The 13,326-nt window shown below is 40.0% G+C and overlaps 1 protein-coding gene across 10 annotated transcripts in view; it reads right to left on the bottom strand.

The window, feature by feature from the left end:
- Positions 1-13,326, bottom strand: part of NOL4 (nucleolar protein 4) — a 189,125-nt gene that overhangs the window by 5,719 nt on the left and 170,080 nt on the right. For all 10 annotated transcript variants that reach the window (XM_068189515.1, XM_068189541.1, XM_068189524.1 and 7 more), the window contains 2 exons: positions 6,532-6,712; positions 2,533-2,613 (listed from right to left, as the gene is read on the bottom strand). In XM_068189515.1, coding sequence (XP_068045616.1) covers positions 2,533-2,613; positions 6,532-6,712 — 262 coding nt within the window. The remainder of the gene's footprint in view (positions 1-2,532; positions 2,614-6,531; positions 6,713-13,326) is intronic.

The raw sequence follows: 13,326 nt of genomic DNA, 5'->3' as shown, positions 1-13,326 counted from the left end.
GCAAGCAAAGATTAAGCATATATCACAGACCTTAAGACAGGAGCCTTATTTCTAGTTTTTTTTTCTCTTAGTGCATATTGCCATAACACAAAATTGTCATCTTCCATGTTTCTATAACAGCACAACATCCTCACAAACAGTGGATTAAACAAATTGCTGAGACAAACCCTTTCTTTTATACTCTTTCAGAAGACTAAAGTATTGTTCCTCTGCCTCTTGTTTAGGCTACTTGATTGACATTTTAACATGGGAATATTTTTGATTTACTATCTCTGTCCAGTTACATTGACCTAATTTCCCCTGTGAGGTGCAATTGTTCTTGTTGAAACCACATCAGGCTGCATATGAAAACTCTAAAAACCCACTCTTCATGTTATAGACAAACATTTATCAAATTAGCTGCTAGAAATGTCTGCCACTAAATACACTCTGGAACAAATGGCTTTTTTCTGTAAATTATGAGACTTTAATGGAACTAGTTACTGCCTCATGTGCTACTCATTACCAACATGATTTATATCAAATTCCAAAATATGGGTCACATGTAGATGTGCTGATACGGATTGCTTAGACACTATCAACTGTCTCAGCAAAATTCCCTTAAGAATTGTATGTTGTCACTGGGTAGCTACCAATCTTACAATTAACAACTACTGAAAGAATAATAAATGTGTCAGTGACTCTCAAAATGGTTATCACTATTGTAGATAGTAATATAGAATAAAAAATAATTTTTAAAACTTTATGTGCTTAAGCATCTATGTGTTCATTAATAGTTAAGCAACCTTTTTCATCAGTGATAATGCAAAAAGCAGCAACACTTATTTAGAGAAAAATACATTTGCCCATGCTTTGAAATCTCTTGTGTGTAACTTTTCTGTTGCACCTATTCTCATCTTCCATTTTTCCCTGTGAATGGCTTTAGAGGAGACGTTTGGCTAAATTCTTATGCATTCTTACTAATAAAACAAAATTTGAAAAAAAACTTATCAAAGTATGCTACCTTTTCTTACCAAATCAGGTGTATTTATTTTAATAAGAATGCTTTATTGTGATATTCTGTATCTGTCAATGCTTCTTTTCTTCCTGCCTTCAAACATAGAGCAGATGTGCCTAAAACTATTGTTTCAAATGCCAGGAGAAATCAAGAAAACAGGGACTGATGAATTGGAGATTTTAAGGTCCTTTCTCCCTTCTACACCTCTTCCTCTGGAGGACACATCTTCTGCTACTTTAGACAGCAGGAAAAAATGCTGTCTTGGTTGAGGGAAGTGATATGAAAAACACAGAAATACCTACAGCCATCATTCATTTTCTGTGATCAGGAAACACAGTGGTCTGTGATTAAATGATTATGTGAGATCCTTCCTATCTACCACAGGACATTAATTATGTGGTGTATACTGTGTTGCCTAAACAGTTGTCACCTCAGCTTTGTGCAGTGGTAGGAAAGTAGGATACTACCCAATACATCCACAGACATTCTATTTCCATCCCTGCAGTGGGAATGGAGTAGTACTTGCCTGTGCCACATGTCTGACAATTTGAAGATGATGAGGAAGGAGGCAGAGGAATGCAGGGAAGGTCTTAACAGAAAATTCAGCCAAAGAAATTCCCCTTTGCCAAAATACAGGTCAAACCATTTAACTACTCCCAACCCCACCTTTTGTGTTTTTAAATGGGATTAAACATACTGTCCCAGGTTCCTACATCTATCACTCTTGATCTGTTTCTTCATGCTCCAGGCTCTGTGTTAGAGACAAACTGTGCTCTCTTTCCCCTCTCTCCACTTTGACATCATCAGGGTAGCACTGAGAACACAAGACTGTGCAAGGGCAGAGGTATAAAGAAGACCTGGAGAGAGGAGCCACAGCAAAAACCCCAGTCAAACCATACATCCTGGCTAGCCAACCTGTGAATAACCCACTCAGCACTTTAAAAACTAGCTACATATTGGATATTCTCATCTGTTGTTTTTTTTTTCCTCTAGTTTGCCACCAAGAATATCACCAAGTTTATCACCGTCATCAATCATGCCAAGTGCCGAGATTTTACAGAAGGTTACAACTTGACCAAATTTTTTGATGTGGAAAGGAGGCGCCTTCCTTCCCTGCTGTCTCATTAACAAGTGGACAAGAGTGTCCCGTACTCCTCTTCCTGCCACAGATCAGCAGGGTCGTGCTGATCCTTGGAGGTCAGCAGCACCTGCTCTGGGAGGCTCCCCCAGCTACCCCATTGTCTTCAGCAGGGCTGCATCATCTGCAGGACCAGGATGCAGAAGGACCAGGAAGGCTGACTGGCACATGGGTAGGAGGCCTGGCTAAAGCAGGGAAGAGCTGGGAGGGCATAGCCTCTGGAAGGGAGCAGCAGGGAGGGGTGAGCAGTATGGAGAAAGTCCCTCAGCTACCAGCTGGGCCATTAGGCCATCTTGGCCTGCAGGCCTGCCCATGGGAGAGGAGGCTGAAAGAGAAGCCTGCCGGGGCCAGGATTTGCCGTGGTGTGAACATAATGGGATTCGGCCAAAGAACTCACCTGAGCTGGAAGGGGACTGGACGTTCGTGGTGCCTGGGATGCAGTGCTGAGTTGTGGCTGTGGTAGAGGTAGGCTGCAGATCTGTAGAGAGAAATGGAGACACCACACTTTGTCTTACTGTGACATGAGAGCGTATCTGGCATGGCCAGCCCAACACTGAGTGTGAAACACCCTCTTTTTACACACACAAAAGGAACTGAGTGACATTTCTGGCTAGAAGACTAGACAATGATGCAAAAGAAGCAGTCCCAAATCGCCTCCAGGCAACACAGCTATGGCAGCAGAAACACCTTCCACAATTCTTAGAGAAAATGGACTTCAGGAAATGAAGCAACTGCAAAGATCATGACTCCAAGGAGCCCAACATGACTTCAGAGAGTGCTGACAGTCATCAGAAGAGGGCAGACAGCAACCCACTGGACTGAAATACTTGGGGAGACAAGCCAATCCCACTCCCTCAGGAGATGCTCATGCTACATGCAGGGACGTCAACAGCTCCTGGTGGTATCAAGAGCTTTTGCCCCCAGCATTATCTCCAGTCCTCATCCTCCTGCCCTCAAGCTGGACACTTTTCTGAGCTCAGTCCAGGAATGACAGAAAGGGGACAGCTGAAGCCTTTGTGGCTGGCTAAGAGCTGGCAGGAAAATTTGTTTACATTAACTGAGCTGTTGCACCTTGGAGATTCTCCATTCAGTTCTGTAACAGGAACAGAATGTAACAGCCTTAAAAAAGGCTGTTACAGCCTTAAAAAAAGGAGTTTTGGAAATCCACCCTTCTCAAAGAATAGCTCTACTTTACCATCTAAACGAATCAAATATAACATGACCAAAAGCTTCTCCCCAGCCCATGTACAGGCTGACGGAGATTCTGTCAATCCACAGATTGCTTGGTGAATGTTTTCAGCCTAGCTGGATTGGCCTAAAAAAGTTTAAAAGGAAGGAGAAAAGACACCTTGGTGCTGTAAGACCAAGTCTTTTCCTTCTGTGCTTTTTTGCCAGGCCATAATAAAGGAGGGGTCATTGCACAAGCTGCTACATTCTGTTTGCTCATATTGAGCAGTTTCATGAAGGCTTGCCCCATGCAGTTGTGTGAGGAGCTAATTATGGCTCTGTAATTAGCCATGTGGAAGGACTGACCTCCCCATGAGGAGGGAAGCACTGCAACAGCAGGCAGAGAGAGGTCCCTGAGCCAGAGCCACCAAACAGTTGGGTGAACAGATAGCTAAATCTGTAAGGTCAGAGTAGGGGTGAACTTTATATGGAGGAAATAGCCAAATTAAATGAGTCACAGAATACAAGATACATACATCAGCTGGACTACTAGACAGAGAGTTAATTGGACATTAATTATTATATTACTGTGGGGGAAGGTCCAGAAATTGGTAATCAAGCAGTGAGTTTTCAATAGCTATTGCAGCTGCTGCAACTTCTTTTTTTTTTCCGTTTTAGCAGATACAAAAAAAGCAGACCTTATTTGTTTATACACACATTCCGACTGAGGTGCATATTTGTTTTTACACTAGGAGAACATCTGCAAACGTGACAAGAACATTTGATGGGTTACTATATTGAAAAGGAATTGCATTTTTAAATTAGTTCTTAGCTCCTGAAAACAAATCACTAGTAAATATCCTGTTCTCCAAATAAGAATCTCATTAACTATTTTAACAGCCTTGCATATGTTTGGAACAAGAGTCCCTGAAACAGCGTAATGACTTCAACCGAGGGTCCTATGAGGTTTGTCAAGACTCTGTCAGCTGCAACTCCAACCACTCCTCTTGTCTACCAATGGACACATCAGAGAGGACTGACAGATCACACTGGCCTCCAAGTCCTCCCACTTCTCCTGTGGGGAAATCAGCTACCAGAGTCAGAGCAATTTACCCTTAATATCTGAGAGATAATTAGGTTGCCTCCTGGCTGGTTTTATGTCAATGAGACTAAGGAATGGACAGAGTTGCCTTTCTACAACTTTCCTAATGATCTCCCCAAAATGGCAAGTGGATCACAAATCACCAACCTAACTAGATTGTCAGCATCAACAACTGGTTTCCAAGTCCTGGCACACAAAGACTTTTGGTTCCCAGAGCTTACATACTTTGGCTCGTGTAGGATCCCTGTGGAGAAGACGAGCACCTTTGCACAACCTTCCAACTGTACAACCATATGGGAGAAGTGCAATGGCTTACTGGTTTTTCATAGTAAAAGGACATACAGACAAAATTGTCCAGTGCAAGTAGGGAAAGGCAAAGAAGAAGAAATGTTTGAGAACATGTCTGTATACAAACCTGTCTTGAGCTTTAATTGTGAAAAAAACACTGGAGTCCTCTATCTTAAAGGCACAAAGAAGATGTGGCTTCTAATCAGAAGGCAAGATGAATTGATGGCATTTAATTTGTACATCATTTTTTTAAATTGCATGCTGAAGCAACATAGAATACTTTTGCCTAAACCCCACAAGTCACTGCAAAATGCTAGTTATGAAAATGTATCCTATTACAAGAAGTTTGAAGGGAAAAACAAGTACACAAAACAGTTGTGATTCCTCACAGTATAAGATTATATAAACCAGGACAATGCTGATGGCTTTTGCTGACAAATAACACATGGGGAGCTTAATCCTCCTCTTAGCTGGGTAAGAGAGCAATTGCCAACTGTTTTCAGTGGGAACTGATTCAGATCCTCTCTGGGCATAATGTAAAAGACAATTTTAAAGTTCTTGTGCATTTTCACAAACAAACCCAGATTTCCACGGCTTGTCTTGCTGTTATGAAAATATTTGATCAGAGACCATATTCAGTGCCTCAGATGTGCTCTTCATATGTATGGAAACAATTGTAATCATCATTCACACGGAGTCAAAGACTTTTGACAACTAAAGTATTACCTATTTAAACACTTTTGAAAACTTAGCACAAATCATCCACAGGCCTTTGAGAATTTTGCAGGCAGGGGATGAGGAAGAAGATGTGACTGAAGGTTCTCAGCACACCACATTCCAATAACTCCTTGCAGGCTGCAGCCCTGATAGCATTTTGAAAATTGCTGAGCATGCCAAATGTAGAGGACGTAGCTGAGCAATTATCATCTAGCCTAAGTCAGCCCCTCTACATGAACTGGCACTCTCACCTGCCAGAGAGGGATCAGCCAGGGCAAAACCCCAGGGATTTCTCCATCTTCTGAGACATTTCTTTAAATACAGTCTTGGAAGTCGATAAAACCTCAGGCTTCCAGAGGAATCACATTACTCTGACAGAGAGACAATACCCTTTTTATCAGAAGGGTATTGCTCTGCATTTGTACAAAATCAATATGAGGGATAATTTCAAACAAATACTACAATTTGCTTACATTTTTGTGTTACAAAAGCATGCCAATGTAAGAAGAAAGGAATGTTGTCTAAATAAATGACACCACTTGTTTTTTTTCAGAGGGACATTCAACCTCATGGTGACACATATTTACCTTTTAATTTTTAGTGTAGGGTATAAATGAATGTGCTGATTTCTTGTTTAACACTTGGTATGCCAGATCCTTATCTTCAGTAAACTGAAGTAGCTGGTGACACCATATGACAAATCTGTGTCAATTCATTTGTGTTACACAATATGGAGTTGAGTGTTTTGAAACTTGAGCCAAAAATGTACTAATGGCCTCCTTTTGTGATCAGTGTAGGAGAGGACACTCTCCTACATGACAAGTTCCTATAAAGTTACACAAACAGACTGAAGATCTAACCTGGCATTTTTTTTACTCAGCTTTGTTGGAGGCTTATGGTTCAGTCTTGCCCTATTGTGTATTAGTCCCTTGAAGGTGGAAAGAGACTAGCATGCAAGGAGCAAGTATTTTGCTCAGTAGTAGCTGTTTGCAGGATTGTGCTCCTGCTCATTATGTGATAATAGCCTATGGCTATTGAACCCCATGGACTAGCTTTCTGTACGACAGGGGGAAATACCCATCAGCATATATACATACAGCCACAATTTGTGAGGAAACTCACCACTACTAGAAGCATCATTGAGATTTAGCAGCCCACCTCCGAGCCCTCTGTAACTATGGTAACTGTAGGTCCCATTGCCGTTGATGTACAACACCTCCTGCGTACTGGAAACAGCTGATGTTGAGTAAGTGACCTGGGCTGGCTCCTGTTTGCACTGCTTGTCAGCTGGAGCAGCCTCATCCTGCAAAAAACAAGAAAAGGTTTGGAATTATAGTTACATTTCGCCTTGCATGTGAAGGTCTTTTCCATTGTTAAGATTCTACATCTATTGCTTTCACAAAAGTATAATGAATGTTAAACAAGCACGCATGTGTTTCTGATTTACAAAATATCAGCATAAAAGAAAAAATAGCAAGAATCCATGTTTCCTAAAAATCTGAGAATATTCATTTATTTGTGCTCCACAAACCAGCCATACTGATTCTCAAATGAGAACGTGTAACCTCTCACCCCAAAGAGCTCACAGTCTTCTTCAAAACCCAACTCTTTCCAGAATAGTGGGAAAGGATGGGAAACAGCCATTTCCTGAGTACTGGAGTGACTCTTACAAGTCAGAGAATCATATATTTATTGATAAGATAAACCAAGACAGAATGCACCATCTACTTATTTTGATGTATCAGTCTCATAAATGACAGAAGGAATAGAGGAATGGAATAAAGCTGCATTCCTATGTTTGGAGAAGTGTGAGTGTGTGTCCTTCCACACAAAGGCCATAAAGTAGAGATGCCTCCACAAAAGTGACTTGAATACTGAATGGTTGGTTCATAATACTGACTTGTATACAGCAGCATCAGTTTGTACACCATGAATTTTTCCTCAATGCTTCCTGTTTGCTTCTTTGATGATTGCATAACATTTAACAGAAATTAGCACAACAGCCCTTCAATTTTCCCTGAAAGGAGATGTTTCAGGTGAAAGTGTATTATTCCCCATCTGTACTTACTGTATCTACTGCTTAGAGTACCTCACCTCTACTCATGATCACAGAATGCCGCAGTAGCAGCTTTATTAATGACACAGGTGAAATAAAGGAAAGCATTAAGAGAAGATTTAATGCATTTTAGTAGTTGGAAACCAGGAAAACTATCAGTGTGTGTCTTCTCATCCTGCCACAGGGACCTCAGTGACACAAAATCTGATTTTGTCTGTATGTATTTGAACATTTTCTTTGTTTCTTGACTTTTTTAATGGGTTTGATTTTACACTCTCATCTGATGAAAACATATTTCAGTGTTTTCAAATAAAATAGATTTATGGAAGTTCTGTTTTTAAAGGACCTTTTCAGAGTAGCTAACTGAAAAAAAAAAATCTGCTAAAATTACCACCCCTTTGTGTAAGATTTTTTTCTATCTTATGTATCTCTCTGCTGCACAACTCTTTTATGGTTCATAAATATTTCAAATTTGTTAAGAATTCTATAAAATATCTGAAACCTTTTTCACAGTTTTTACTTAAAGAGATCAAATAGTCCAAGCAGTGTCCATGTCCAGTCTCTGTGTTGAAGTAAAAAGGGTTGTGAATCCTGTATGCATTAAGAGCAGTTGTTGGCTCCACTTCTCAAAAAGATACTATCAACTTTTCTTAGATAAAGACATTCATGTCTTGCAGGTATTTTTTGGTGAAAGAGACTTTCACCTGAAGCACAGCTGAGATAACTCGGGAGAAGGGATATATACTATTAACAGAAATTTTAATATTTAATATGGAACACTGAACCATTAGACAATTAATTCCATAAACAATAAGAATGGGGCCTCTTGGGCAGTATTATGAGCTAAGGTGAAACTTTATGTTTTTAAGAGAGCTGGCCAAAATGGGCTCCTAAGCATTATCTTAAGTAATAATAATCTTAAACAAACGGCCAGAATTGCAATGCATTTTTTGCCAGGAATTCAACTTTAATATCATTTATCTTTTATCTCCAAAGGTCATTGATGTCTCTTATGAGAGAAAATATATTATTTTCTCAGAGAATATTCATAAGTTACACAGTAAAGTTTTATCTTGGCAACATAGCTTAATTCATTGTCCAAAATTTTAACATTCTCAAGACTCAGATGTTCTGCCTCCTTATGTCTAAAACTAAATGATACTTCCTGCCATAGACTCACTCAGAGCCTCATTTTTTTCACAGAGCTCAACAGCAGAACTGCAAAACTCTCAAGGACTAAACTGTGTTCAAGGGGTACAGTGCAAACAGGACTAACTCTTATAGCTGAGCAGAGTGTCTTAGGATTGGTCTCCTTACCCTTGCTGTGTGGAACCCACAGATTTGCTGTTTCTGGATTTTCGTGTCCTCCAGAACCCATCTAGCCAGGGCTGAAGTCCTAACTGGAAGTCTCTTGCAGAGCAGATGCACTGAGCTCCTGGCAAAGCCCAGAAGGCAGAGCCTGGCTGGAGGATGCAGCAGGGGAGCTTGGTGCACCACAGTGCACAACAGCCCATGTGTTTCGGAGCACATGGCCAAGAAGTAGGAGACCAGAGTTCTGGCTACTTGTCTCCCTGTGTGGTGAAGAGGTGGAAAAATTGAGCTGCAGGGTCTCTGCTGGCTGTGGTGAGGAGGGGACCTGAACTCAGATCTGCCATCTCCTAGCAACCAGGCTCCAAGCAAAACTGCAGTGGGAGTCATCGCTGAAGCTGTGCCACTGTGCGGGAAGGAATGCACAATTCACAGGGCTACAGAGATAGCACAGGAAAGGGAGCATGACTCAGGTCCCTCCCAGAAGTGCTGCCCTGGGAGGCTCCCTTACAGCTGCTCCCTAACAAAAATCCTTCCACAAAATGCACAGGCAGCTTTGAGGTCAGAAATCCAAGGTTGGAGCTGTGCTACTGAAGGGGGAATCTTTGTACAGAACTAGTCATAGCCCTATAAAACACTGTGACGTGCCAAAGGATGGGGCTTGAGGTGGAGTCTGGACACTCCAGTGGGGAAGGCATTCTCAGGGAGGCTAAAGGAATTGAGGATGATGCTGAGACCAGGACTCCTGGTTCTGCATATGAACTCTAATCTCTTAGCTACTATGCAAAGGAGGCTTCCTCTAAATATTACACATCTCTTTAAAGAGCACACTGATCACCTATCCCTAAACTATTAATAAGTTGCCATACATTTCAGACATTAAATCTGATCCTTAATTAAGTGTTTACTCAGTCTTCATGATAACTACATGCAGAAATAGGGCAGGATTTTTGTCAAGCTTTTTCTGAGCAGGCTCAGGCATCAGCCCTACTGATAGGATTATGAACCATGAGCTTGGTCCCAGGGGGTTAGGTGTTACCTCTCATACATTCCCCTGGGATTTAAGCAATTTTTTGGAAATGTTTTGTAGTTCAAAAGGCAAAGTTGTGCCATTTTTCCTTGCAGCCATACCAAAGACAGAGAAGAAGATAAGATAGATTTTCTCTTTTTTGGGGGATAGAGAATATGAATATCATATTTACTTTTGTATACCTGAGATTCATTCTTCATAGATTCATTCTCTTCATTCTTTTTACTCAAAATGCCTTTGATTTTAAAGTAATATAGAAATTAAATGTATTGTTGTTCCACTGCAAACTGAGATATTTGAAATATTCTGTATTAGTTATTCAGTACCTCCTGTTTCTCCCTATATAATGCTTACACTGGAAAGGGTTATTTATTTCAAATTTTATTTTAAAAATACTTTAATTTCAAGACACTCATTAGCAATTAACTAACCATTTAGTGACATGTTTGACCTAACTACCTGGAACATACACTGTTGTCATCATAACAATATACTTAACTTTTGAAGCATTAACCAACCATTTTAAAACTATTTATAATTTATCTTTAATAAGAAGTACGACCAAGGTTCAAATAAAACATTTGTTCTTCTAGAATTTGACTCATACTATCTTAATTTAGTATATTTTAAAGGAAATAAATCATCCCTCTAACAATATTTCTCTTCTGAATTTATTTTGGAGGAGAAGCCATTTAAGTCTTGAGCACATTACCTGCAAAATGATTGAAATCAGAATATGGAAAAATACTTTGTAGGTACAAAAGCATGCTAAAATAAAAACTTATATGTTGGCTTGAAAAGAGGAAGCATGAGGTCCTTACTGTGATCCTCAGCTTGATATATACCAGAGATATTTATGTCTCAGCCTTATGTCAAGGTCTGTACTGGGAGAACACTTTTTTTTTCCCCACAAAAGAGCAGATAAAAAAAATTTTCGATTTGATTTTTAATCAGGGAAGCAATTTAGTAACCCTCTAAGGACAGTACAACCTAAGAAAATTTTCCATGCACTGTTGCATAACCTGTATATTGAAGAAACCCTTCTTTGCTCTGACTGATGCTCTGAGCTGCAAATGAATAGTTTACAGAGGAATCACTGTCCACAGCAACATGATGTTGGTGCAGATTGTCAGGACTGTGGTACAAAGAGCAAGGCTCACTGGCACTTCCCAGCCTCTTGCTCCCTTGTCAGCAGAGGCACAGCACACACAACTCTTTTAAAACAGTCTTCAGAGAAGCATCTTTAGCAGTGTCACTGATCCCTTCTGTTCCCCATCTCCTTTACCACCTCCAAAATAACATAAAAAAAGCAGTAGTTTGTGGAAATAGAGAGCCCTGGCAAATCTGTGCTACATTGAGGTTTGATCCCTTATATACACAAGTGTCAGAAATTCAGCATACTCCAATTAAGAGAGAGCAATACTATTGCCTTGGCTTCCCTGTTAGCAACAGGCATTACTAACATGTAAATGTAAATCCTAGCAGGGAGTGTGTGTGCAGATCAACTCACATGGCCAGTGCTAACACACCATAGAGCTAACTAAACTTCTGCAAAAAGAATATAAATAATAATGTTCCAAAAATGAAAAGCCGGTGACATGCGTAGAGCTACTGCTTTCAATAATGCAGTATTTCCCAGACTGACAAATCAACAACTCTGAGAATAACAGCTTTTAACTGCCCCTATGTCAGCATGATTTTTTCCCCATGAATTAGAAAACAGACAGAAAGGCAAACACATTTTTGCTTCATATTTCTTGATACTACCTTTTTTAATAAGTTAAACTGAAAAATGTGGATTGCTTGTTGTTCTTGCCAATAAACACTTCTTTTAGAATACCACTTTGAGGTTAGGAAAACTCAAATGCAGATAAGTCTTCAAACAAATATGCAAGCCTATTTGCATATGGTCTTCCACTTTTTCAGCATAGGAAAAAAATTCATTCACTTGTAAAAACAAAGCAGGCTTTAAATTTGTTTTTAGATCCCAGTAGCTTGTAATATGGCTTTAGAAGAAAGGAGATAATGTTTCATATATTTTTCTCATTTGAATTCCACTAATTTAATTCTACAATCAAAAGCAAAATAAATAGAACATATGATAAAACCACATAACACTTTTCAAAGCATACCCAATTAATCCTTACAATACTTCTGATAGGACTTTTATTAGTACTTTTCAGATGATGAGATTCTGCAACAAAAGCAACCTTAAGCTAGAGTTACCTAATATGTAAAGTTCTCGACTTCTGCAACCATAACAACATAATGAGCTTCTCTTTGTGCAAATTAATTTTTTAAAACTCTTAAGTTTTCAACCAGGAACAAACTCAGAAGTTATATCACGAGACACCCTGCTATATCCACAGAGGATTGTGGGGCTGGGATTTCTCTGCCCATCCCAGCTTTTGCGCAGAGAAGCGGCTGCCAGGGTAAGCAGCCATCACCATCTCTATGGAGCAAGGTATTTAAAGGAGAATAAGCCGCATGAAAACTGGCTCCCACTGAAGGGCCCAGAAGCTGGCCCCTTCTTAGACACCAATCTGCTGTTGCCAGGACCAGATTGTGTACACTTTGTGCTGTGTGTTTGAAAAATCCCTGAGACTTCACCCCATCCTCTTTGCTCCTCCAGTCTTGTCTCCTACCCTTCATCTCAGTTTCAATCTTCTTGCCTAGCAAATCCTAATCTCTCCTTTCCAAACAAGTCTCTTGATGCCAGGTACCTGAGCAGCTTCAACAACTCAAGGCTTTTTGTTTCCTTGTTTGTATTTAAACAGTGCTACACCCACTGATGGTTCCATCTGAGATTTTCCCTCTATGCTCAGAGTCCTATCAGTATCCTAATCCCAAAAATCTTGTCCCACAGGGAGCAAAGCCAGGTTCCATAATTAGCCAGAGCAGCTCCTGTTTTCAACTCACATTATTTCTCATTAGTAGTATCTGATCCTCTTTCACCACTAGTTCTTTAATCCACCTGGCCAGTTTCCATGACATTGCCAGCCTCAGCTTGCTCAACTTCCTCATCCAACCTCATTTCATAATGTCACTTTCCCTTAGTCCCTTGCTTTCACTGCTCCTACTGTCAACCCTCACCAGGCTCCAGCCCCAACACTTTTCCCCTCCTTTCTGCACTGAGATCAGAATTTAGCAAATAAAATACTTTGTCTGTGTAAACATGTGTATCCAGTGTTACATCCTTGGCAAAAATGACATCATGTTGTCAAGAGCAAACAGAGCCGTTGTTTTTGGGTTTTTTTTGTTTTTTTTAAGGGATGGTAAATATACTTAAGGATCAAACTACCCTTACAGATAAAATTTTCTCATTCTTGAAAATGACTGTAATCTCTGAAAGAGTTCAATAGATGGAAGACATAGAGAACAGTAAATGTAATCCCTGTGTGCTGAAGGTCATGAAATTATCATCGAACTGCACACCTAGTATTGTAATGGGAAATGTCAGGTAATCTTAATAAGTGATGATTCTACCAACTGCTTGGATGGCACATATTGTTCTGACAGAATA

This window comes from Anomalospiza imberbis, chromosome 1 (genome assembly GCF_031753505.1).
Source record: "Anomalospiza imberbis isolate Cuckoo-Finch-1a 21T00152 chromosome 1, ASM3175350v1, whole genome shotgun sequence".
Lineage (NCBI taxonomy): Eukaryota > Metazoa > Chordata > Aves > Passeriformes > Viduidae > Anomalospiza > Anomalospiza imberbis.
This window is presented reverse-complemented; position numbering and strand designations above follow the sequence as displayed.